The sequence below is a fragment of the Asterias amurensis genome, chromosome 3 (genome assembly GCF_032118995.1).
Source record: "Asterias amurensis chromosome 3, ASM3211899v1".
Taxonomy (NCBI): Eukaryota; Metazoa; Echinodermata; class Asteroidea; order Forcipulatida; family Asteriidae; genus Asterias; species Asterias amurensis.
Genome location: NC_092650.1, coordinates 2756099 through 2782368, shown reverse-complemented (window position 1 = coordinate 2782368; position 26270 = coordinate 2756099). Strand labels below are relative to the sequence as shown.

At 38.8% G+C, this 26270-nt stretch overlaps 2 protein-coding genes across 4 annotated transcripts; both read right to left on the bottom strand.

The window, feature by feature from the left end:
- Positions 1–27: 27 nt before the first annotated feature.
- On the bottom strand, positions 28–21120 carry LOC139934677 (mRNA (2'-O-methyladenosine-N(6)-)-methyltransferase-like). Of its 2 annotated transcripts, XM_071929032.1 has the most exons (16): positions 21001–21120; positions 20217–20675; positions 19795–19940; positions 18830–18984; positions 17546–17693; positions 17168–17251; positions 16337–16436; positions 14828–14990; positions 14409–14584; positions 13226–13312; positions 12463–12647; positions 11579–11672; positions 10625–10725; positions 7160–7234; positions 6595–6737; positions 28–6150 (listed from the first exon to the last, which is right to left on the bottom strand). In XM_071929032.1, the coding sequence occupies exons 2-16, from the start codon at positions 20565–20567 to the stop codon at positions 6014–6016; spliced, it is 2145 nt and encodes a 714-aa protein (XP_071785133.1). In that variant the 5' UTR covers positions 20568–20675; positions 21001–21120; the 3' UTR covers positions 28–6013. The 2 variants fall into 2 exon arrangements, with proteins under 2 accessions (XP_071785133.1, XP_071785132.1); XM_071929031.1 differs by having other exon boundaries at positions 28–6737.
- A 359-nt stretch (positions 21121–21479) lies between these two features.
- LOC139934620 (uncharacterized) lies at positions 21480–26210 on the bottom strand. Of its 2 annotated transcripts, none has more exons than XM_071928912.1 (2): positions 26088–26210; positions 21480–24919 (listed from the first exon to the last, which is right to left on the bottom strand). In XM_071928912.1, exon 2 carries the CDS (start codon positions 24912–24914, stop codon positions 23751–23753), a length of 1164 nt encoding a protein of 387 aa, XP_071785013.1. In that variant the 5' UTR covers positions 24915–24919; positions 26088–26210; the 3' UTR covers positions 21480–23750. The 2 variants fall into 2 exon arrangements, with proteins under 2 accessions (XP_071785013.1, XP_071785014.1); XM_071928913.1 differs by lacking the exon at positions 26088–26210 and adding an exon at positions 25923–26010.
- Between the last annotated feature and the right edge of the window lie 60 nt (positions 26211–26270).

Sequence of the window (26270 nt, the reverse complement as noted above, 5' to 3'; positions counted from 1 at the left end):
TTAGAACAGTTGTTAAGTGTAAATTTATTGAGCATTATTTAAAACATATCAAAACATAACAGCACAAAGCATTATTCTATAAATAATTATAAAACCAAGCACAAAACATGATTACGTGTGCGTTGTTGCAAGGCTATAGTCAAGAAACCCTAATAAAACACCTCCCTAAAATAAACTGTATGACTACAAATAACCACAAATCAAAATCTAAATATGGCCTTATATACAGCCACAGTCCTAAATATCCCCGCATACCCATTTTTCGGAATGTCATTTGAATGTTGCTTTTCATGTTTCAGTGTATCGTGTTAAGAACATTTTCTCCCAGCTGAAACCAACTTTTCACATAAATTGAATTCGTAATCATCTTTTTAAATTCTAGGTTTAGCGCGAAAGAAAATAACGCCACATCAGAGATGTTGTCAAATTATTAGGAACAGTCAACTCGGCAGAAAGCATTTTTAATAGTTTAATTTCCTTTAGGCTATGTACCCTATAATTGGTAATTTCCATTTTAAAAAAACAACACAGTCAATTGGACAATTTTGGTAATTACTCAAAATAATTACAAAACTGTACTTGGTAACGATCAGTTAATGATAGTATAAAACATCAAGTGAGAAACGGCTCTCTCTGAAGTAAAAGTTTTTGAGAAAAAGGTAATTTCTCACTCGAATGTTAAAACACTTCAGGTTTTATCAGGCATTTGAAGCACAGAACATCGTGCAACAAGGGTGTTTTTTCTTGTCTTGCAACTTCGACGACCAATGAGTCAAACTTTTCAAAAATTTGTTGTTTTTTTGAAACGGTGCCATACGGCCGGCCCCACTAAAAATACACAACTCGGGAAAAGGTAATTTAAAAAACCTTTCGCACAAACTTTATATTTTGATAATATTTATAACAAAGATACTTGCATATGACATTCTGACTGGAATATTGATAAGAAATATGTATTTGATATAATATTCTTTCATCACAGGCATAAAAATTGCTTTTAATAGTTCTATAATACAGATAACAATATACAGATGTGTAGTGTGATAGGACCCTAATAGACAATTCCCGCAATAAAAAGTGAACCGTTTCGAGATGAAGCCTACACCTTGCCAAATTGTGATTGTTTATTTTTGTGATATAAACATTTTGTTTTTGTTTTTTGGGCAACCATGACAAGATACATGATCTCTGTATGATATGATGATATTTTGTTGATTAATCCTTTACTAAAGATTTAAAAACCACTTTGGCTAGAATGCAAGTGAACAAAAAAATAGTTAAAAAAAAAAAACTCGAAGTAATTGTGAAAAAAAGATTGACATCCCATTTGAATTTGACCCAAAGTTGATCACATTTTTTTTGCAAACAACCCTCCCATGTAACAAGTTATAACTTATAAAACTACGCCAGTAAAACAAAACACTTTAATTTGAAACAATGTCACTTAATAGTATCTCTAGAGGAAACGTCAACAACTGTACCCTCAAATTTGTTGAATTATCAAAACAACCAACAAAGCTATCTTCAAGCCAATCGATAATATTGCAAAGGTGATGAAATAAAAAAAGTAAATCACCGTTCATTCTTTCACTAGCCCCCCCCCCCCCCCCAAGTGCCACATTTGTTTGTGCTGTTATTTAGGGATAACTTAAACAACGAACGGACGTCTACGGTGTTATTATATTTTCAATACTAAATAAATATAAGTTTATGGAATTCTGATTCGAGTTTAATTATCACAGAATAGACTTCGTATTGCTCTGTAACAATAAGTGATTTTAAAGACATTGGACACTATTGGTAATTGGACACTATTGGTAATTGTCAAAGACTAGTCTTCTCAATTGTGAAAATTTGAGTTCATATTGGTCGTCGAAGTTGCAAAAAAAGTAACGAAAGAAAAAAACACCCTTGTCAACGATGTTGTGTGCTTTCAGATGCTTGATTTCGGGACCTTAAAATCTAATTCTGAGGTCTCGAATTCAAATTCAAATATTTGAGTGGAAAATTACGTATTTTTCGAAAACTATGATACCAGAGGGAGCCGTTTCTCAACATGTTTTATATTATCAACAGTTCTACACTGCTTGTTACCAAGTAAGTTTTTATGCTAACAGTTATTTAGAGTAATTACCAATGGTGTCCAATGCCTTAAAAATGCCTCTTGTTCACTTGCGGGGATATGTTTCGTTAAGATGGAAACCTTTTATATAATATAGAAACAAAATTCACTGGACCGGCAATTTAAACATATAATAAAATCTCTTCTTTCCAAATTCAGCAAAATAACACTTTCCAGCGGAACTGAGAAAGTACCAACTTTAAAGTTTGTTATTAACCTTTGAAAAAAGAAGAAGAAATAATTGGAAAATATGAAACGAAAAAAGATCAAACCGCAAATGTAAAACAGATAAAATTGAAACCGTTTTGACTCAAAAGGGCAAGACCTTTTTTTTTTTTAATTCAATGTTGACATCTGGAACCATTTGTCACCGAAGTGATCACTTCAGGGATTATTTTCCCAGTTGATTTGACTCCAAAACAGTCACATGATTTTAATTTGAAATGAAACAATCTATTTGAGAAGGAAGTTTAGTTTATGGAGCAGAATACAAAAGAGATAGATATCACAATCAATTAAAGTTTTGGCTTTGCAAAAACGAAATACACCCCCCCCAAAAAAAAAACCAAATATTTGAATGTTACTGAGATTTTATTTTTTATATATAGATATGAAAAAGGTCCGGTTTGGATCAAAAGCCAAGGCCATCTACCCTACTCAAGACATATATGTTTATTTTATTTTTTTTGCAAAGTGGTTCCTCCAGAGTTACTGTGTTTTGTATAAGATCTGGTACCCCTGTTCAAGACACTGGACACTATTGGTAATTGTCAAAGACCAGTCTTCTAACTTTGTGTATCTCAACATATTATGCATAAAATAACAAACCTGTACAAATTTGAGCTCAATGATCGTCGAAGTTGCGAGATAATAATGAAAGAAAAAACACCCAGATCACACGAAGTTGTGTGCTTTCAGATGCTTGATTTCGAGACCTCAAATTCTAAATCTGAGGTCTCGAAATCAAATTCGCAGAAAATTACTTCTTTCTCGAAAACTGCGTCACTTCAGAGGGAGCCGTTTCTCACAATGTTTTATACTATCAACCTCGCCCCATTACTCGTTACCAAGTGAGGTTTTATGCTAATTTACCAATAGTGTCCACTGCCTTTAAACATACTTCTCCATTACTGGAAAATGTTTTCATTGTTGCAAATTTCTTGTGTAGAATAATAAAAGAAGCAATGTACAGAATCATTTTACCGTTCATTCATTATAAAATTGTTTTCCATTGAATACTGCTACGAAAACAACAAGCTTTTGCACGAACATAAAAATGTAAATGAAATTTCTAGAAAATTAACTTTGAATGAAAATGATGTTGTATCTAACTTGTTTGCATCATCAATGGCTGAAATGGTTCAGTTGATAAATATATCTGTTATTAAAATTCCCAATTTTATCCCCAACTTTCAGTCCTCAAAACATGAGATAAAGAACAGGTCAAGAAGTATTTTCCTTTGATTGAAATTACCATATAACAAGATGATTTTATTCATTATGAATAAACAATATAATTAGTTCAGTTGAGGCGTACGCCAAAATAGCACAAAGCCTCAAAAGATAAAATCTCAATTTAAAAAGAAAAACGTTGTCGTTTTAGGTGCGTCACTTAAGGATTCTCCCCAAATGCATGGAATAAAATAGCTAAGATTACATTTTTTTTTTCCTCAGTGATCTGGTTTTGGGATGAAAACAACTTTTTAAATACATAGGATTTTTTATACACAATATATACATCTTCATTCCTAAAAACTTGTAGAGTCAAACCTAAAAAATACATATCAAATAATACAAAAAAAAAAATACCACATTAAAAAACAAATTATATTTCATTAAATTATTTATCTATTACATTAACAGAGTTAAAGGATTGTGGTACTTTATGTAACATAAAACACAATGTCCACAGATTTACATTAAACTTACATAGTTTGAAGATAAATGATAGTAGAAAGCTTCCCTTTAAATATGACTTAATTGGGGGTGCCGTAGTTTTTGAGAAATGAGTAATATAATGTCATGAAAAAGCGTTTTACATGCTTAGAAAAATTTTCGTCTCCTGACTTGTGACGTTTTTTTACTCATTTCTCAAAAAAATACAGCACCTCAGCAAGTAATATTTTAAGGTAGGCTTTCTACCATCATTATCTTCAAACTGTGTCAGTTTAATGTAAATCTGTGGACAGTGTGTTTTGTGTCGACAAAAAGTACACAGACCCTTTTATCTTACAACTGCAGAAAACAAAAATTTGAACAACCTTTTTCGAAAGGTCATCCCTTAGTGAGAATCCGTGCGACAAAATCCAAAAACGAACGTTGCGGATTTAAGATCTCCTACTGAATAAGTCAGCAAAGAGTATAAAGAAAATACAAGACTGTTGATTTGAATCATATTCCCTTAAGACCTCTTAGCAAGTTCTTCAGATTGTAAAGAAAGATATTGCCCTGCAGAAACGATACCTATCAATAAGATTGTTATCATTATTTTATGGCTTTGAAGAAGCTGTAATGAAATCCCCAAATAGGAAACAAATAATCAGGGGTGAGAGTCATTGATGAGAAAAAAAGTCTAAACTTTGATCCAAATCTTGGGATGTCCATTTTTGTCTATAACCCCTTGAGTTATAGGTTCCAACATCCATTTCAAATCAGTATCCCAATCACAAGAGAAGCACATCAAAGAGCACGACTTGTTTTAGGACGTACTTTTAAAAGTCTGACTATAGAAAAAAGGTACGGCATTTCTAAACCTAGAGTTATGCATTGTAACTGAAACCAAGTGGTGTCACTTTTTGGTTACCCCTAAAGTTATAGATTCCAACAACCTTTTAGGGTCAGTATCTTCATTATTAGAGAAGAAGATCAAAAAGCACGACTTTTATTTTGAAAAATTATTCGATTATTTTTTATAAGCGGTGTTTTAAAAGTCTGAATTCAGAAACAAGTCAGACATTTCTCAAACTTGAGTTATGCATTGTAACTGAAACCAAGTGGTGTCAAATGATGGCATTTTCATTTTTTGATAACCCCTGGAGTTATAGATTCCAAAACCTTTTAGGATCAGCATCCTCATCACTAGAGAAGAAGATCGAAGAGCATGACTTATTTTATTTGTAAAAAAAATACTGTTTTTTGTTGTTTACCAAGCAGACTTTAAAAAGTCTGAATCTAGGAAAAAGCAGGCCCTATACTTCACAGAGGCAACGAAGGCGATTGCCTCCATCCCCCTCAATGCCTTGGTGCCCTTGGAGCGCTCCAGTAGAAATATACAATTTCCTTATAGGGTACCGGCCCTTTACAAAAGAGAATATTCTTTGGTCGTCCTTGCCCTTTAAAAAAAACAAAGGATACAGGCCAGAAAAAGGTCTGATATTTCTCCAAGTTTTGACTATGCATTGTAACCAAAACAAAGTGTTGTCTTAAGAAAACGTTCACAACTGTATACCTATTACTGTAGTGTGAGAGACAACCTATCTGCCAAGCACCATGTGTGTCCAAGGTATCAACTTAATTATTTGTTAATAACTTATCAACTTCTTGCACTGATACAACAAAGTTGCATTGAGATTTTGAGATTGAGTTCTAAGCAACGCTGCTCATGAACAAATTCAAATAACTGTTTTTAAAAAACATTGATTCCAAAGAAAAACTAGATAAAAATTAAAAGCCCAAACTATCCCAATTTACTTGAATGTTCACATGCCTGGAGCTTCAGTAAGGCCACAGCCTCCGTTGCCCTAGTCTTGCATGAAAATGGCCTTGCCCTCTCAAAAATGAAATGGTTCACATAGGGCTTTTGTTTGGGCCTCTAAGGTTAGCGTCAACCCCATTCCAACCAGGGGGTAGGTGTTGGCATTGACTAGCTATGTACACAACATGATAGGTTTGTTATTTTACAATTCTTGGTGTATCGGACAGAGAACTTGTTGCATGCTCCTTCTTCCTGTCGCCGTCGATCCCATGTCTCAGTTCGCTCCTTGATCTATCCATCTCTAGTTCTGTCATACCATGGGTATTCCTCAGAGCTGGTGAGATGTCAAAATACGAGTCTTCAGTTAATTTTGACCTCTTTAGAGGTGAACCGCCATTTCCTGTAGGTAATGTTACGGATGCACTTAAATGGTCGTCTGCGTGACGCTTCAACGGCGGTTGAGCGTCACTTTTAGATTCTGAAAAGGTCCTCTTTAACGGCGGGTGAGCGCCACTTTCAGATTCTAAGAAGGTCCTCTTTAACGGCGGGTGAGCGCCACTTTCAGATTCTAAGAAGGTCCTCTTTAACGGCGGGTGAGCGCCACTTTCAGATTCTGAAAAGGTCCTCTTTAACGGCGGGTGAGCGCCACTTTCAGATTCTAAGAAGGTCCTCTTTAACGGCGGGTGAGCGCCACTTTCAGATTCTGAAAAGGTCCTCTTTAAGGAACTGGTGGGAGAACTTAAAGATGCAACACATTTTTTTTTCTTGGGAGGTTCACCTTCTGACAGCGTCTGTTCCGGTTGGTAAGCTTCCATTAATGATTTGATCTTCTCGTCGGTTGGTGGCCAGAGCTTAAATCCAGCATCGTTCTGTAGAAAGAAGATGGCAGTTCCATGTACGGCACGGTAGTACACCTCATTACTGCGTAAAGAATAATAGTTATGTTTTATTTTTCATTTAGCGTTTTACAGAAAAATCTCAAACCGCTGTACAGGAAATCACAAAAAAAATACATGGAACCTGTAAACAAATAGATAGCCAGTTTGATATACCATAGAGCAAAAGCACGATAAGAAGTAAAAACCCTTTGGTCACTAAAACACTATAAATTTAAAATTGCATGAACACCATCAAAGAGTAAACACACCAGTTTTACACAAATTTCTTAAAATTTAATCTAACAGGTAAAAGGTTGAGTTGTTGGCCTCGAGACCAAGTCACATCTAACTGAACTCTTTTTAACAATCATCAACGAGAACATGAGAGGCTCCAGTCTGAGGTAGAATTCGAACCGGGTCCAGTGGTGAACGGTAGGGAAGAATATAATCTATATCTATACTTACTCAGCACAAGAATGTTGTGCACCACTTCGATACTCATGTTCATAAGCAGTCACAGTCGTCTGTTTCCTCTTGAACCTGAAACCAATCATCGAGGGAGTAACTTAGTAAAGTTCTTCAAGACACAAATAAGTGAGCTCGTTTGTTTGTTTAGATGATCTTTCCGACGAGGGAACTCGGCAAAGCCCCCCCCCCCCCCCGCCCCCCACAAGGGGATAATGCACGTATCAATTGTAGTCCCGGCCCTGGGGGACCCGGGACTTTGGCAGAGGTAGCCGGGACATAGACGGGGATGTGCAAAAACCGTGCACCGCCCTACCGGGAAAATAGCGGGGTCTTTGGCGAGGTTGTACAATTTATTTCCCCGCCCTACCGGGAAAATAGCGGGGTCTTTGGCGAGGTTGTACAATTTGTTTCCCTGCCCTACCGGGAAATAGCGGGGTCTTTGGCGAGGTTGTACAATTTGTTTCCCCGCCCTACCGGGAAAATAGCGGGGTCTTTGGCGAGGTTGTATAATTTATTTCCCCGCTCTACCGGGACAATAGCGGGGTCTTTGGCGAGGTTGTACAATTTGTTTCCCCGCCCTACCGGGACAATAGCGGGGTCTTTGGCGAGGTTGTACAATTTGTTTCCCCGCCCTACCGGGACAATAGCGGGGACATACCTAGCCGGCCTTGAATGAAAAGCTGTCCATATTTCGTCGACGGACGCACAGCCAGCAGCAGTGTGGCACGGTTCGATCCGATCCGTTTACGCACGCACACAGGCCGATGTAACCAGTTTCATTTCAGGGCTTTGCGGTAAACGTAATATTTAACAAATTATTTTTGTATTCAATACAAAAGTTAAAATACATTTTATGAAACTTGAAATGAGTATTTCTATTGTTCACATTTCTTCATAGATATAATTTAAAACAAACATTTGATTTAAAAAAGAAAAACAATTATAATATGTTCTTTGTTTAACGTATTTTCTCGTTCCGGTACGCGCGAGACTTGCACAGTCTATTAAACTGGTAATCGCACTGATCAGTGGGTAATCGTGATCAAAAATATCTGTTGGGTACCAGGCAATGTGCTAACTTGACAACTGACTGTTCTGTGTGCGCGCACGTGTGTACGTGTGTTGTGTGATGTTCATGCAATATTAACTGTCAAAAAAGTGCTGTTGATGATCATCCCACGGTTACGTTACATGCACTGGCCCACTCTACTCTAGATCCCAGAGTAAGGACCCCATTGTCAAGAAAACATAAAATCAAACAACAGATATCCTTATCATGGGCTTATAAAACCTGGGAACTGAAATATAAACAAAAACATGCATGTATGCATCAATAATGAAAGCTGATTTTAAAAACGAAGACGTTTTAAATTTTCAGTCCTGATCAATACGACCTCATCAAGCACAACAGCGATCGCAAGTGAAAATGTCAGCTACTGGTCTACATCATATGTACGGCTTCCTTGTGTTGAAAAATAATCATGTTTATTATGCAAATGACGGGTATTGACCGAGCAAAGCATTCTGGGAAATATAAAAAATGGCACGGCAAAATCGTACACCTGGAAACGAGGTTGACAAGGTATTGACCCCCAAAACAGTGGAAATGATAGACGCACATTAATTTGCAGTTGAGCGTTCCGATCCGCGGCTCTCTGCTGCAAGCAAGGGGTAAATAGCCATCAGTCAGAACAAATGCCCCGCATGTCAGGGCCGGGATAGTGCAAGGTTTGTTACAAATGCCCCGTATGTCGGGGCCGGGATAGCACAAGGTTTGTAACAAATGCCCCGCATGTCGAGGCCGGGATCGTGCGGGGTTTGTTATAAATGCCCCGCATGTCGGGGCCGGGATCGTGCGGGGTTTGTTATAAATGCCCCGCATGTCGGGGCCGGGATCGTGCGGGGTTTGTTATAACATGCCCCGCATGCCGGGGCCTGTGTATAGCCGTGGATGTACAAAAAACAAGTGCCCCGCCCGGCCGGGCCGTAGCGGGGCATGGCAGGGACTATCACGCAGAGCCATTTTTACATCCCCGGCCAAGTCGCCGCTAGTCCCGGGTCCCCCAGGGCCGGGACTACAATTGATACGTGCATAAACACCAAGCTGTTAACAGCCAATCTCTCTCATACATACATACATACATACATATAGAGCATTTATATAGCGCCACTACGTCGAGAACGCAGTGCATTAGATATGGTATAGAGAATGTTTGATACACTTCTTAAATGTTCGAAGAGATTTCCGATTTCCTTATTGAGGTGGAGAGTGCATTCCAGGTGTGTGGAGCAAAATGTGAGAATGTGCGACTTGAGGCCGACTTAAGAAGCTTGATTGAGTTAGGTTCCATGAGGCGAGTAGTGTCGGATGCTGAGCGTAGACTTGAGCGGCCAGGCCGATGGAGAGACAGGCAAACATTGGTCTAAAGTCTCTGATTACGAATTGAACTAATCAAGAAATTGTTATTCAGTAACTAGTAGGCCTGGGCGAATTATTTGAATATCCGGTTATAGGCGAATAGGTTTTCCTATCCATAACTGCGAATGACTTTTTTTTCTTAACAGGATATCCGCAATGGGCGCGAATACCTATTTATAAACCGGATAGTTCTGTAATTACAACCAAGTAACCGGATATTCTTTAATATCCGAATATCCGCGGACGTCGGGCGACAACTGATATGAATGTTTTGTCTGAATCCTAATAAAACTTCTATTAAGACAGCATAAAACAGCATAAATTAAGTATTTAACTATGCTCACCTCAGTGAAGAGTTAAAACAATGACATTTCTGACGTAATTTGTTCAAAGATTACAAAAGTTTTCCTTCAAGTAGTCAATCACGATCAAAAGAAAAAGCAAATTGCCATCTTTAAATTAGATCCGGTCATTTTTATGAATGAACCGAGTGACACTGTCTAAAACTAATATCAATCCGCCCATAAGATCTCATTCACAAACGAACAGAGCCTCTAGCGGCAAAAAATTTTTTTTTAATTATTTAAAAAAATTTTTTTTTTTAATAGCACCCTCTAGCGGCAAATAAAAAACTATTCGAATATCCGGTTAATTTCGGATAGTTGGCCAGTGGTATCCGAATAACAAAATTTCACTATACACCCAGCACTAGTAACTAGACAACAATATTTATTCTAGTCTTTTTGAAATCAGCTGTTAGCTGGGGGATTTGAACCCACAACCTTGTGATTGCAAGTCCTGCAGTCTTACCACTATACCACGGTGACTTGAAACAAGACTAACCATGGTGGTTTTTCGATCCCAAAGAATAATACGCGATTGTCAAATGTGAATGCCTTTTCTTTTTTGTGATTTCCTGTAAATTGCCTTAAGTGGCATGGCCCTTACGTCACAAATTTTGAAGAAAGATTTTATGGCTAATGAATTCAAAGTACTAAGAAACCTCTGTTCTGGAAGCCAGTCTAGTACCCTGACCCACTGACCTGCTTTTCTCCATGTTCACGAGAGCAGCTGTTGGTGGGTTTCTCCATTCAGGAATAAAGACGATGAAAGACAATGGATCACATGTGCCTGCCAAGAGACGCTGGAAGAGAAAACAAGGTGAGGGGTATACTAAGAACATTATATCTTTTTATTTTTCTATGGGAATAAGTAGGTTAAAGGAACACGTTGCCTTGGATCGGACGAGTTGGTCTATTAAAAGCGTTTGAAACCGTTTGTTATGAAATGCATTGGTTAGAAAGATGTTTTAAAAGTAGAATATCACTGGAAATTGCACGGTTTTCCTTTTACGTCGCAAACTATCACGGTCGGCCATTTGTGGGAGTCAAAATGTGAGAGGTACCTACTTTGTGTGGAGAAAAGAGAAGATTACACAGGCCTTGAATTAACACACGGCACCCACAGCAATTGCAGTGAGCACTGTGTTTTTGCTGTGATTTTCGCCACAGTAGTGCCCTTTGCCAGAGGGAAATTGCTGTGCCCCTTCATAAGCAAAGTCTTTAAGGCCCTTCATAAGCAAAGTCTTTAAGGCCCGCAAGTAGATAATGGCAAATTCCTTTTTCAAAATACGATCTCTACTACAAAAGCATTTGAGCATTTCTTGTTAAATTAAACACCAATATAGCAGGCATCCTTCAGTCTCAAGGGAACAGGGTTCTGCCCCCTTAGCTGTCCTGGACCCAATTTCATGCTTAACGGCAGATTTTGTGCTTACTGTGCAATTTCAGGGCAGTGCTAACTGTAAGCTAACCTTAATCATTAAAAATACTAACAAAAAATTTTGTTATCGGCACGTTTTGGCCCTTAGTCTTTCTCGAAGGCTACATCCTTTAGCCTTTTAGAAAGACTCTGCTAGGGTTGAAAGTTTGGGCCACAAGCTATATTTATGCAAGCAGCTTGCTACAGCTTATTCTATTTTTTCGAAAACTACTCACCTCAAAATGTGCCACCATTGATTCCATAAGCTCCTCCCCAAAGGGAGGGTTAGCTTCAAATGATCCACTGACTGGATTGAAATCAAGGATGGGACTGTGGAATAAAGATTTACACAAATAAAGCAACAATTTATACTTTCCTACTATCATCTACGGAAATCCACTTATAACAACATCAGCTCTAGCAATGCAAAGGTCGTGGGTTAGAATCCCATCCGAGTGATTTGCTGTTGGTTTTTCCACAGAACTCGGGAAAGTACAGAGTGCTCAATAAACATTGGTGTCAGGGTAAACAAAAAAAAATTATGTTTTTATCCCCAATGCAAAACTTTAATCTATTAAAGACAATGGACACTATTGATAAATGTCAAAGACCTGTCTTCTCACTTGATGTATCTCAACATATGCATAAAATAACAAACCTTTGAAAATTTGAGCTCAAACGGTCGTCAAAGTTTCCAGATAATAATGAAAGAAAAAAATCACCCTTGTCACACAAACTTGTGCGCTTTCGGATGCTTGATTTCGAGACCTCAAACTCTAAATCTGAGGTCTCGAAATCAAATTCGTGGAAAATTACTCCTTTCTCAAAAACTACATTACTTCAGAAGGAGCAGTTTCTCACAATGTTTTATACTATCAACCTCTCCCCATTACTCAAAATCAAGAAAGGTTTTATGATAATAATTATTTTGAGTAATTACCAATAGGGTCCACTGCCTTGAAATTCAACCTTATGGTCATATTCTATGACGAAATAAGCTACAGCAGTTTAGTTTTCTGAAATCTAATAACATAATAATATTTGGAGTGATTTTTATAAACGGATCCATAAGAGTAACCAAGGCAAATCATGTTTCAGTACAGTCCTCTCATCCACTTACCCTCTTGATCCAAAATAGCAGTCCGTGTCAGCAAACGCAGAGCAATACTGCTTGAAATAACAATTAAGGGGAGACGCAAAACATTCAAAGGTTACTCCGAAGTTATCGTTGAGAGACTTGAAGACTGCGACGGGTAGAGCTCCCTGTAGGCCATGACCCTCGTACTTACCAACTCCAAATAACGTCTGAGAAAGGAAGAGAGAAAGGACAGAGGTCATCCGTCAGAAAGATTTTGACAATAGCCAAAGAAGTCAATTCCTTAATTTTAAATATCTATATTCTTAACTTTTGTTAATGATGTAAAAAATAAAACTCAATTCAGCCTCTTCCAGACTGTGAAGCTTTTATTTGTGAAATAAACCAATCCAAAAAATAAATTATTAAATAGTAAATCAGGCCTGTTTGCTTCGTATTTGAAAGGGAAAGGGCATCGAGGCATGTTCTACTTGGTAAAGGGCACACTATGAGGAAATTGTTAATTTCTACTGGAGCATTTCAAGGGCACCAAGGCAATGACCAGGGCGCATGAAGGCATGATCACCCCACTTTCTTGTTGTTTCATCGCTTAAATTCTTCATTATTCAGAAACAAGTTTTGCTTTTGAGACTTTTCACATTCACACACCAAACTGAAAACTTACAAAGAAAAAAATTAACAATTTTTCTAAAGGATTTCTGTCTTCATTTCCCTCCAAGATATGACCATCAAGTAATAAACCACAAAACCCAAACTAAGATGTTTAAACCACGTCTGGATCTCTTACCTGATATCTTCGAAGCAGACACCAAACTCTTGGCAAGAAATTCTGTCTGATTGCGTCGTCTCTACAGTGCAACCTGTAAAGCATCTCCTAAGGTGATATAAAAGAGCAAGAGCTTTGATTAATAAAAATAATAATATCAAAGTCTTATATAACGCACGTATCTACCAAACAAGGTACTCAAGGTGCCGAGTATATACAAACTTTCAGAAATATAGGTCATTGCAGTGATATATTCTGAGACCTACTACGACGCATTCACCAGCCACAGCCAGGAGCACCCGGGCGAACCCCTTCTCTTTTCGATAAGTGCAATTGGTTCTTTTACATGCGGTACACAACAAACGGTTCCAACGGCTTTACGTCCCATCCGAAGGACAAAGCAATGGCTAAGTGTCTTGCTTAAAGGAACACGTTGCCTTGGATCGGACGAGTTGGTCAAAACAAAAGCGTTTGTAACCGTTTTTTATAAAATGCATATGGTTGGAAAGATGTTTTAAAAGTAGAATTCAATGATCCACACAAGTTTGCCTCGAAATTGCGTGGTTTTCCTTCTACTGTGCGAACTAACATGGTCGGCCATTAATGGGAGTCAAAATTTTGACCTCCATAAATGGCCGACGTGTTAGTCGACGAGGTAAAAGGAAAACCACGCAACTTTGAGGCATGTTTGTGTGGATCATTGTATTCTACTTTTACAACATCTTTCTACCCATATGCATTTTATAAAAAACGGTTACAAACACTTTTCACACACCAACTCGACCGATCCAAGGCAACGTGTTCCTTTAAGGACACAAGTGTCAAGGCTTGAGATTCGATGTGTACTAAGCACTATATACACTTTCCACCGAGTACCAAGTAGTCAGTGTTTTGTACACATTGGGGCAAGGGTAAAAATCGAATTATATTCTTCATCCCCGATGCATAAGTATTTTTTTATTAAATGATTATGGTACCCGCTGTAGCATTCAAATCGCCTCTAGCCACAAGGCTGGCTTGGTGGCCCTAGTGGTAAGACATCTGCTCTAGCAATGCAATTGCAAAGGTCATGGGTTCGAATCCCACCCGGATAATTTGTCTGTGACTTTTGTTCTCATAGAACTCGGGAAAGTAGCGAGTATACTTTGAATGATTCCTGTTGAAATGAAACAGCAACTCCTCCCGTAACGACCTCTCCTCTTACCAGTTTCTTCAGGTGAGCTGTATTGAGTTTCATCATTTCTCCTTTATAACGAAGGCATGTTGTGCTTCCTTCCTCATGGATGTCTACTGTGGGTAACCTCGGGCTGGGTACGTAGTTGTACACCGGGTAGCAAGGCATCTTCCTGTCGGCTGGCGCCCTGGGAAATGGTGCCGGCTCTGAACAACAGAGAGAAAGAAAGAAAAAAAAAACGGTTTAAGTAGGACTTGAAACTTTGCACGTTGGAAATAAAATAAGTGACATTTACAGTAGCACCATATGTAAATCTCCTTGGAGTAGTGAGGTTGGTTCTAACCAATAAACACAAAACGCCAATCGGCAATAGAAAATCAGAAAGTAACAAGTTGAAAAGTCCAGCTGTGTTCCCATTTGAACTAAATGTTTGAGCGCATTAAGTTCACCTTCAATCTGATGTTCCTTAAGGAGCTCCCAGTGTTTAGCTCTCAGCTTCTTCACAATCTCACAAGACATGCTACACATCTTAGAGCAGATTCCCTCCACGGAGGATTGGACGGCCGTGTTGAGATGAGGTCCACACTGCTCCTTCAGATGAGCTAAACGTTTCTAAAGAATCAGGAAAAAAAAGGGAACAAAATTACACATTTCTCCTAAAGGATAAGGCCTTTCAAATGTCCAGGGCCCAATTTCATAGAGCTGCTAAGCACAAAAATTCGCTAAACATGAAAAATTTCTTTCTTGATAAAAACAGGATTACCAACCCAATTTCCTGGTGATTTTCAGGATAAGCAAACAACAGCTGAATACCAGTAACAAGCAATATGCAACAAATGGAAATTCGGTTGGTAATCCTGTTTTTATCAAGGAAGAAATTTCATGCTAAGCAATTTTTTGTGCTTAGCAGCTCTATGAAATTGGGCCCAGATTGACACCCACTCCCAGTTAGTAGGATTTGAAACTTTGCATGGTGGGAGTATAATAATTTAGGTGAGGTTTGCGATAACACCGATGTGAAAATCTCTTTTTAAGTATCGTTGGTTACTGGTCAGAACCAGTGGTTGTCAACTCAACGTTTCAATCGGCATGCTCTGATCGTCCGAAAAAATCTTCACAAAACTACAGTTTATTTTGGATATAATGGATTAAATTAGTGGATTTAACAAACAAACTTAAATATTCCCCGGCTTTAAAGGCAGTGGACACTATTGGTAATTGACAAAGACCAGTCTTCTCACTTGGTGTATCTCATCATATGCATAAAATAACAAATCTGTGAAAATTTGAACGCAATTGGTCGTCAAAGGTGCAAGATAATAATGAAAGAAAAACACCCTTCTCACACGAAGTTGTGTGCGTTTAGATGGTTGATTTCGAGACCTCAAATGCTAAACTTGAGGTCTCGAAATCAAGTTCGTGGAAAATTTCTTCTTTCTCGAAAACTATGTCACTTCAGAGGGAGCCGTTTTTCACAATGTTTTATACTACCTCTCCCAATTACTCGTTACCAAGTAAGGTTTTATGCTTATAATTATTTTGAGTAATTACCAATAGTGTCCACTGCCTTTAAATGGTCCTCTTAATCAAAAGCTTCATTGCAGTGTTTTATAATCAAGCCCTGTTCGATGCTGTCAGGGTTATCTGTATGTACCGTTTTGGGGAGTTCAACACAGACCCACAAGGGGCACCCACTTGTCCGTCTTGTTTTTCCAATCATCCTTCTTTATTATTTAAACACGAACAACCAAATGTTCCTTTCTTGTTTGAATGTCCGCTTGAGGTTTTCTTGTATAAATGGCTAAATAAATTCATAATTCTTTTCTTGTTAACTAATTTGGTCCACACATGCCCTCATGTGGTAAAAAACATCATGGATAAACAAAATCAATAATTCCCTACCTACGCTATTTTCAACTGGCATGTATCAGAAACAGAAATCTGTGTTTTTGTCTTACCATATACTCATCTATACTACAGCAGGGCTGAGTTCTCAACCATCGAAACATCTCGTCAGCATTCCACTTAATGATCTTACGACTCTCAGAAGATGCTTTCCTGAAAAGACCAAAAAAAAAAACAAATAGAAAACAATCTCAATCTTTACCTTCTGTGTGCCCTCCACGATGCAGTTTGTAAACATTATTTACTCGTTCTCAGGTTTGTGATATAACGTGGCCCAACATGAAGCCTGAAAGCATATAAACTTGCTTAGCACAAACAAAATCTTGCTCTTGGAGTCTGCAAGCACAACTTGCTCAGTACCAGGCCTGTAGAATAATACAACCTGGTCCAAATGTCAAGAAGCATGTAAGCATAACAAACTTGCTAAGCACAGAAAACTCATGCTTAACAGAAACTCTTGCTTACCAGCCAAAATTCCATTATGCTTACAATGTTGCAACTGGTGTCCAACTCATTTGTTACGCTTATCAACAAAATTTGCTAAGCAGTATTTTCTGCTTAAGGGCTTTATGAAATTGGGCCAAAGATGCTTGGTTGATGGTGAAATCATTCCTAATTTTATTCCTGTGGCCCAATTTGATACAGCTGCTGATTCTCAAACAGTAGCTAGGCACTACAAAACTATGCTTACCAGATTAATGGCTCCCGGCCAAACTACCATGTCTTGTGTGCAATCTGTGGCTGCTATTTCTGCTTAGCAGACAGTTGTAAAGCAATATTTTCCCAAAATTGGGCCAAGATGATTAGAGGGGTTAATCGGTACACACCCAGAAAGTTTTAGTCCTTTCTCAAGATCCCAAGGAAAAAAAAACATATTTTCTTACCTTGTAGCAATGAGTTTCTTTGCAGCTTCAGCGTATCTATACAACAACTTCCGGGCTTCTCCGTACAACTTGGGCCTGTACAATCTGTTCAAGAAATCACAATAAGATGCTCAATCAAGGGGCGGTGAAAGCACTGGATTCTTTTAGAGCATTTACAACACACAGCTTTACGTCCAAAGGACGAGACAATACTTGGTTAAGGGACACGTTGACTTGAATCGGACGAGTTGGTCTATAAAAACCATTTGTTATTAAATCCATATGGTTAGAAAGATGTTTTAAAAGTAGAATAAAATGATCCACTTACAATCACTGGGTACTAAGTTAATGTAAAAATAACTTTTGGGTTCCTAGTCGATAACAATGATTCTAGGTTACCTGATGGGAATATCACTCATAATCTCTCTCTTCATAGACGGCGATACTTCTGGCTTACAGTCACTGGGTAGCATCGGATCTTGGCCTTTGTCAATCACCTTCCTCTCCAGAAGCCAACGATTAAAGGATTCCCTCGGTGCTTGGATCCCTGCAACAGATAAAACAATACATTACAAAATACTCAAGTGTCGTGGCCGAGCGGTAAAGAGCACCGAATTCACACTCTGGTGTTTCTGATCAGCAGAGTGTGGGTTTGAATCCCCAGCCATGACACTTGTGTCCTTAAAGCAAGACACTTAACCATTGCTTCATCCTTCTGATGGGGCGTAAAGCTGTTGGTGTTGTGTAACGCATGTAAAAGAACCCAGTGCACTTATCGAAAAGAGAAGGGGGTTCGTCCTGGTGTTCCTGGCTGTGGCTGCTGTATGCGCCGTAGCACCTTGTAAGGTGCTACAAAACTGGGTTTCAGAATTCATCTCTGCAATAACCTGTCTTTCTGAATATATACTCAGCGCCTTGAGTACCTTGTTTGTGATTGTTAAACCTAGAGAGCTCGAGGTACACTACAATTTCCGATGTATTAGGTTTTTAACTTTTTAACGTTGGCTGAATAAATTATTATAATTCTAATTCTAATGCTAATTTGGTAGATAGGTGCACTATATAAGACTTTGATTAAAATGCTGGCACTCTATCAACTAAGCTACTAGACCTGAGTTGGCGGTCTCTCTACGTTGACAAAATCTTTGTTGGAGGGTACTAGATGAAAGCATTTCAACCTGTAACTACGGTTTAGCTGGAGTTCAAACCCAATTTATGATACAATACAACCAAAATATCCTCCAATGAAAAAATGTATCAACCTTTTAAGCACAAAACTTGCTAAGCACAGGAAAGTACTGCTTAACAGAAACTGGTTACCAGCCAAAATTACTTCAAGGTTACATTGTTGTGACTAGTTCTCTTCTTCAATTTTTGCTTATCAAAGAAATTTTCCAGCAGTATTTTCTGCTTAATAGCCGTGTAAAAAATCGGGCCCAGGTCTCTTGAGACAGTTTTGTCAAAAGTTTTCCTGGTATCTACATTTTGAATCGAATATAAGGGAGGTTTTGCATGCAAACAGATGCGGTTAGTGCGACTGATACATCATCATTATGACGTCATATCATATGCTACTCAATATCCGCTATACGTGCCGACGACACTGATATCCTGCTTGCTACACGTATCCATTAGGGTGTGAAACTTCCCAATTATAAAACATCATAAAGAAATGGGACTTACCTTCGCGTTGCTGACATAATTCACTGTACTGTAAGCGCAGTTTCTGTACTAGGCTTCCCCTCATCAGTTCAATGTCATTATGGGGTGGAGGCAGTACACTAGGGTACCTCTCAAACATTATGACGTTAGTGTTGATAGAGAAGTCCCAGAAAGGGCTACAAAAGACCATGATTAATCAGTGATTAGGATCATCTTCGAACGTCTCAGGAATGAATGATAAAGTAGGATTTTTATTCCACTTCAGTGTTAGGGTACAAATTGTCAACCACCAGTTGTTTTTCTGAATCAACCCTACTGAAAAGAGATCTACACATGGTGCTACCGCAAACATCAGATTCAATGCTGTCACCCTTTTATCTCAGAAAAAGCTGAAAGTTTTCTTGTTATTACAACTTAGTCCAGCAAGATTGCACAGCAAAATATTTAGACTGGAAAGTTTTAAGCACACAAAGTGCTAATATTGTGTAGCAAATGATGATCTTTGAGAAGCAACTGAGATATCTTGCCGAGTGTTTTTCTCTGCTGATACAAGGGAAACCGTTCGGTGCACTTTTCAAAGAGGTTAGGCTGTGTCCGAACTGGCGACTATAGCCTTGGCTACAGCTAGATTTCTGCGTCATCATGCGTTAAAGTACATTATAAGAAGTCCTTAAAGGGAAGGTACACGTTTGGTAATTGTCAAAGACAAGTGTTCTCCCTCACTCCGTGTATCCCATCATAAGCATAAAATAACAAGCCTGTGAAAATTTGAGCTCAACTGGTCATCGGAGCTGCGAGAAAATGATGAAAGATAAAACACCAAGGTTGTTGGACGAATTTGTGTGCTTTCAGATAAGAATAAAAGACTTCTAGCTAGAAGTCTTTTAAGTTAATATTTGTTTTGAGTAACTACCAACTGTGTACTTTCCCTTCAACAGTCGTAGCTGTAGCCGAAGCTGCCAATTCGGATACGGCCGTAGACTCACCCTCTTAAGTCAGCCTGCTTGAACGTTGGGCTGAGAGGAGACTCTTCAATTGACTGTCTTCTGGGTACCAGACCACCAGGTGGAGAGGTTATATTTGGAGGTCCGTGACCGGGCCTTTGGTCGATCTGAATTCCAAGAGGGTCATGCTGTGGGTTGAACAGATAATCAAGATCAAATTACAACCCAATATCTGCTGTAGCAATGCAAAGGTTGTGGGTTCGAATCCTACTCGAGTGATTTGCCTGTGGATTCTCTTTCACAGAGCTCTGGAGAGTACTGAGTATACAGAGTTACAGAGCAGGTATACGTACCTCCTACAGTGATTATTTAGCCATCGTATTCCCGTAAAATAACGATGAATTTCGCTATTAAAAAAATGAAACCAACCAGTTTAAAAGCGGGAATCTAATTTTCTTTCTTACCCGTGATGCGCCTCTCTCTCCGGGCATGGGGGGCATCTCCCACAGTGATTGTTTACTGAACTTATTGAAGTAGTAGTTCCGCCCCTCCCTCTTGCTCCAAAACTGTCTCCAGCCCGCTTCAAGTAGCTCCGGAGGAAGATCATGGACAGGATCTGGGCTCTGCGGCATCTGGGGAGACAGTGTTGACATAGAGCTTTGGCGGAAAGAGTGATTGGCAGGAGCGGGGCTCTGAGGGATGGGTGTCTTGGGCTGTTGCATCATGGGGTTTGGCATTGAATGGTCGACTTGCGGGGAGCTGTGAAGAGGGGCAAAGTTCTTTTTCCTGTCGGGCGTTTGATGTTGGGTCGACATTGTTACAGAAGGATGGACTTCTCTTTGAGTAGGTTACACATGTAGAATAATGTTAGTTGCACGATGGAGAATTCATACACCGATGATGAGAAAACATGCTGCAAACCTCTGAAAAAACAAACGGGTAACATTTTTTAAAGCTTGGTGATGGACTTATGTCTTTTTCAAAGTTAGCATGTTTCATGATTGATCATTACAAATGTTTCCTTAAAAGCTAAAGCCTGTTAAAATTGTATAAATAAAGAAATTGTTGCAGTCACGGCTTACGCTACAAATACAAATACAATACATACAGCAGCCTACGGAATGAAATACGGTAACATAAAAAAACGAGCAAAAACAAAACTCATTAATTTGCCGTCAATGATTCTGTACATGGTAAGGTAAAACAGTCAAATAATGATCTACAATAATCTACAAATTCATTTCTCACCTCAAGGCAAAGGCTTACCGCTGCAAATTCCGTCAGTAAATGAAAATAGCTGGACGATTTTGTAGCCACCAAAACAAAATTCAAGACGCCATTTTGAACTAACACGTCGTTGGCGTTCGACGGTTGAGATCCTTTTACTGGCCAGCACCGGATACCAGTGATAAATTTTCACCTTGGAAGGGCGCCATCATCGTTAGAGCTTTGCAAGGTGAAATTTAACGCGCAGTTATTTCCAGATTGGGGAAATTCCCTGTTTTACCAGTAATTCATAAGATCCTATTAAGTGTGGACAAGGGTATTTCTTTGAGCTTACAAAAAGAATTTTTTGAATTAGTTCAAATCTAAAAGACTGGCAAGACAATTTATTTTACCCTCCACAAATTGCTAAACAGGTGAACTTCCCTCATTGAAATAAGACCAAAGTTTATAAATACTCAAAGCTTTGATAAAACATCACAACAATCAAATAAGTTCATTCATTTTATTTATTGTATGCAGAGTTTATACAATGGTGGTCAAGCAAATTAAAGGCAAACAGCTTTAAAACAGTGACCACTTACTATCAATAAATATGATTTAAACAAACATTGGTCAGATCATTTTCACAGGTAATTGTTTTAAAATTCAAAGAAATAAAAAACTGGACAGCACTCTCTATTTTGTCAACTTGTAAAACGGTAGTACACTGTTCATGATAGCTTGTAACATAATGGGCAAATGAGCAAGTATAACAACAAAAAAACATGGATGAAACTAATATTATTCTGCTCATAAATACATATCTCAACCTCCCCTTGTTAAAGACAGTGGACACTATTGGTAATTGTCAAAGACCAGTCTTCTGACTTGGTGTATCTCAACATATGTATAAATTAACAAACCTGTGAAAATTTGAGCTCAATCGGTCGTCGAAGTTGCGAGATAATAATGAAAGAAAAAACACTTGTCACACGAAGTTGTGTGCTTTTAGATGGTTGATTTCGAGACCTCAAATTCTAAACTTGAGGTCTCGAAATCAAATTTGTGGAAAAATACTTCTTTCTCGAAAACTATGTCACTTCAGAGGGAGCCGTTTCTCACAATGTTTTATACCATCAACCGCTCCCCATTACTCATTACCAAGTTAAGTTTTATGCTAATAATTATTTTGTGTAATTACCAATAGTGTCCACTGCCTTTAATACAAACTTGATAAAAAATTGTTTTCTTCTTCCGCCTCACAACTTTGACATCCTTTAGAAATTCTTAGTTTCCAATAATGCATATATAGAAACCGCAATAACTGAAAATTGTATAAAAAAAATAATAATAATCGTATATAAAAAATTAATATGGAAACACCATGTGTGGAGATTTTGTTAACAAATAGTGTTATGCAGTGTTCACTTATAGACCTTATGCACATGACGTCATTTCAGTAGGGCGCCCTCACCTAGAGGTCAAAAGGAGGTTGTTCATTGGCCAATCCTGTGCGCCGCGCGTACAAATCAGTGCGTTTCGATTGTTTCGTCACCGTTTTTCCACTAAGATGGCCGCTGGATGACGTCAATGCATAAGGTCTATTGTTTCAATTACACAACTTAATTTTCACTTTTGTCGTTCTCAAATATTTTGACAATCTGACTGAATTTATAACTCCTCTTCACACCAAAGGTATTGATATATGTTTGTTTTTCATTTCAAATGTAACCAAAGATAAAATATGTAATAAAAGCAACTAAAAGAGACGGACCTGACAGTAAAAAAGTTGTTTGAAAGTTCAACTGTTCTTTTGGATGAAGTTAGTAAAAGTACCCGACATGTTAATCTCACTAAACTTTTATCTCTAAAAATTCAAGACTACTCTTAAAACATTATAAGATAGTTCTTCACAAGGATGCTTATAAATAATACTGCTTCTGGTAATGAAACCAATGAAAAATCATGTCATAAGCGTGTCTTGGCCGAACGGTTAAGAGCAACGGATTCAAGCTCTGGTGTTTGATCAGCGGAGTGTGGGTTCGAATCCCGGTCATGACACTTGCAACGTAAAATTGGGGAGGTAGTGCTTTCTGCTCTACCGGCCAGGCTTCAGACTGATGATACCCAAGCCTACATCCGTATCATGGACTGTAAAAGGGGCAACCCTGTTTCAGCCCTAGGAGAAGGTGGCAACGGTCTCTGGAATAAAATAATTGTAGCCCACACCGTTAAGTGGCCTTCAGGCCTTGTGTGTCTGGCGATTTGCATAAAAAAAAAATCAAAAAAAATCAAAGGTGTCTTGCACTGTATCCCATGGGCTAAAAGGTACCCTGTGGACGAAAACTAAAAACATTAATATTGTTTTTTTTTAAGAGGAAACTTTGGCTGCCAAACCACTAAGCAGTGAGAATGCTGAATTCAAATGACAGTCAACATGCCATTCAATACACCAGTATTTACGAGACTCTAAAGGCAACTACAGTTTTAAATAAATTAAGGCCGTGTCCGAAACGGCGACTTCGGCTACAGCTACGGCTAGATCGCGCGCGTCTGCCTATTCTTCAACACTAGTAGACGCGCTGATCTAGACAGAGCTGTAGCCGAAGTCGTCGTTTCGGACACGGCCTCACTAACTACAATCAGTATTATTCAGATGATGTACAACTTTAAAAGTAACACTGATACATGCAGAATGTTTTACCCTATAAAACAAAGCAGCAATTTGTTGTGTCAGTGCAGTAATTCTGAGCACACAATCATTCATTTAAAAAAATGAATAATCTTTAATACTAGAAAATGAGAGGTCCTTTTTTATGAAGCTCACAGTAACAAGTTCCTCTAAGAACTTCTTCAAGATCACTAGGGCAAACCTCACGCCATCCAGGACTCAGTTGACAAGTATTAAACGTCTCAAGTTGAGGTGCACCGTCCCTAAGTACCTGGTACAAACAGTGAACTTTCAGAGCAGTTCGTGGTAAGACTGGCCCACCCCAAGCAGTTCTAGAGTCAGTGAAGTTTCTTAAGTTTGGTAGAGTGACACTCCAGAGAAAGAATCCAGAGCAAGTTGAGATGTCAAGATCTTCAAGTGTCTTCGACGTCAAGGTATACTGCGGGTATAAATCCCAGTCCCTAAAGGGTACAGCTACCTCAAGCTTCAACCGTTTTAGCTTCGGAAGATCTTGCAGAAGGCTATTCAACAGCGTTTGAGGTAGAGCTTGAAAGACCCAGTATTTGGACAGCTCTAGGGAAGTTATTTCTTTGAAGTTACATAGAAGAGTGATTGAGTATGATGACCAGTCAAATGGCATTGAGAACATGTTAATTCCAGGACTTGTTTCTTGAAGGACAGTCAGGAACTTGTGGAATGAGTTGACCCTGGATTCTTTGGCTCCCAGTGCCGCACCGTCTAAGAACCACGGAATATGAGGGGTAAAGGTCCAATTACACTTAATTATTTGAAGATCTTGAGCATGCGCCATTTGTAGCAAGTAAACAAGAAGTTTGAGCCATATCTCGTCACCATCGTGGAGATCGAACTCAAAGACAAGTTCTCGAATCAAAGCTCGACGAGACACAAGATGAAACACAAAGTTCTTGACACGTTCCTTTAAGACTTGGCATTCCAGCGCTGGTGATGGGATCGGCATAGGTCTCCTCCTACTGAAGAACATCAACTCGACGAAATCAGCCTTTGTCCACAAGCATGGTGTACGCATTAACTGCGCAAATGATGTACACACTAGAGAAGCTAGGCATTTCTCGACATCAGTCAGGTAAGATAAGATTTGAACTTTGCACTCGTTTGGAAGTTTTTGAAATAGAAAACAGGTTTGTTTCATATTACAAGTTTTTTGAAGATTGCATTTTTGTCTCTTTGTTTTTACAGACTGATGTTTATTCTTTACACACCTTTTGGATATCACTGCATCTGTAGACATTGACAACTTCTTCATCAACTCTGCAAGATAAAATAAAATAAATCAACATTGTTGCGGTAACCACTGCTAACACAAGAATTTGAATACACTTGTGGACTTGAGTTGTTAATGGTCTGCCGCGGTGAGATAGTCGAGTTGTGGCGGTGTTCTTGCAAGATCACTGCTTTCGCGCTGATTGCCGACTTCTAACTCCAAATGGGACCGTAGTCATGAGAGCAATAGTCCCGCGGGGCCAGCAGTCTCGCAAGAATACTGCGGGAATCGCAGGGATTCGGAATAGAGTCGAAACACTATCATCGCGACAGACATTTAACGACTTGTCCACACGCCTAAGATTTGAACTGCCTTAAGTCAACGGTCAAGCTCGCGAGCTTGGTGGTCTCAGTAAGATATCTGCTCTAGCAATGCAAAGGTTGTTGGTTCTAATCCTACCCAAGTAACTTGGCTGTGGATTTTGTGCATAGAACTCGAGAATCTTTTCCTGCACGATCGGTCGATCGCGCAAACCCATTCCTGCACGATCAGTAGATCGCGCAAAGCCTTTCCTGCGCGATCGGCTGATAACGGGAAAAAATACTCGTAGCGCGATCGTTCAATCGCGCAAAGATGTTCATTGCGCGATCGACCGATTGATGCGCGACCGACCGATTGTTGCGCGATCGACCGATTGCTGCGCGACTTAATTGATCTTTCGATAGCGCAGCGCGATCTGTTGATCGCGCAGATATAGTTGCCATAACGTAACCCTCTGCAGGAGGGTTACATTATCGCAACTACGGAGAAGGTTAAAAATAAATTTAAAAAAAATCTTTATTATTTCTGTATGTAAACAATAAAATCACATCTATTTTTTTGTCAAAATGAATAAGAACAAAATTATTGGAATGTGTTAACTGTGTAGTGTCACACCAACAGATATCAGTAAGTTCAGCATATAAGAACAAGCCTCCCTACGAATTTAAACATGTAAAGTGAAAGTTGAATATAATTTGTATTGTCATAAAGTTGTTTTACCATCCTTACCTGACCACCATGTGCTCACTTCAGCCTGGTAACAAACCACAACAATACAAAATCACCGTCTTGTCTTGGCCTTGGCCCTTGGGTTGGGGACCGACAAGAACATGCAAGAAAATTGCATTTTTTTTTCTTCTATTTATAGCTCAAACGAAATTAAAGTATACTTACTCAAAACAATTAACCTCTTCTACTTAAAATATGCAAATCTGCAATGCATAATGTCGTTTTTTTTGCTGCAAAAAGTGCAGTCAATAAATTGATTGTTCGGCGCTCATGTTTTGATTATCTAATTACGCATGGTAACCTTTCCTCTAAAACAGTAAATAATCGTTGCAGACGTCAAGGTAGAAA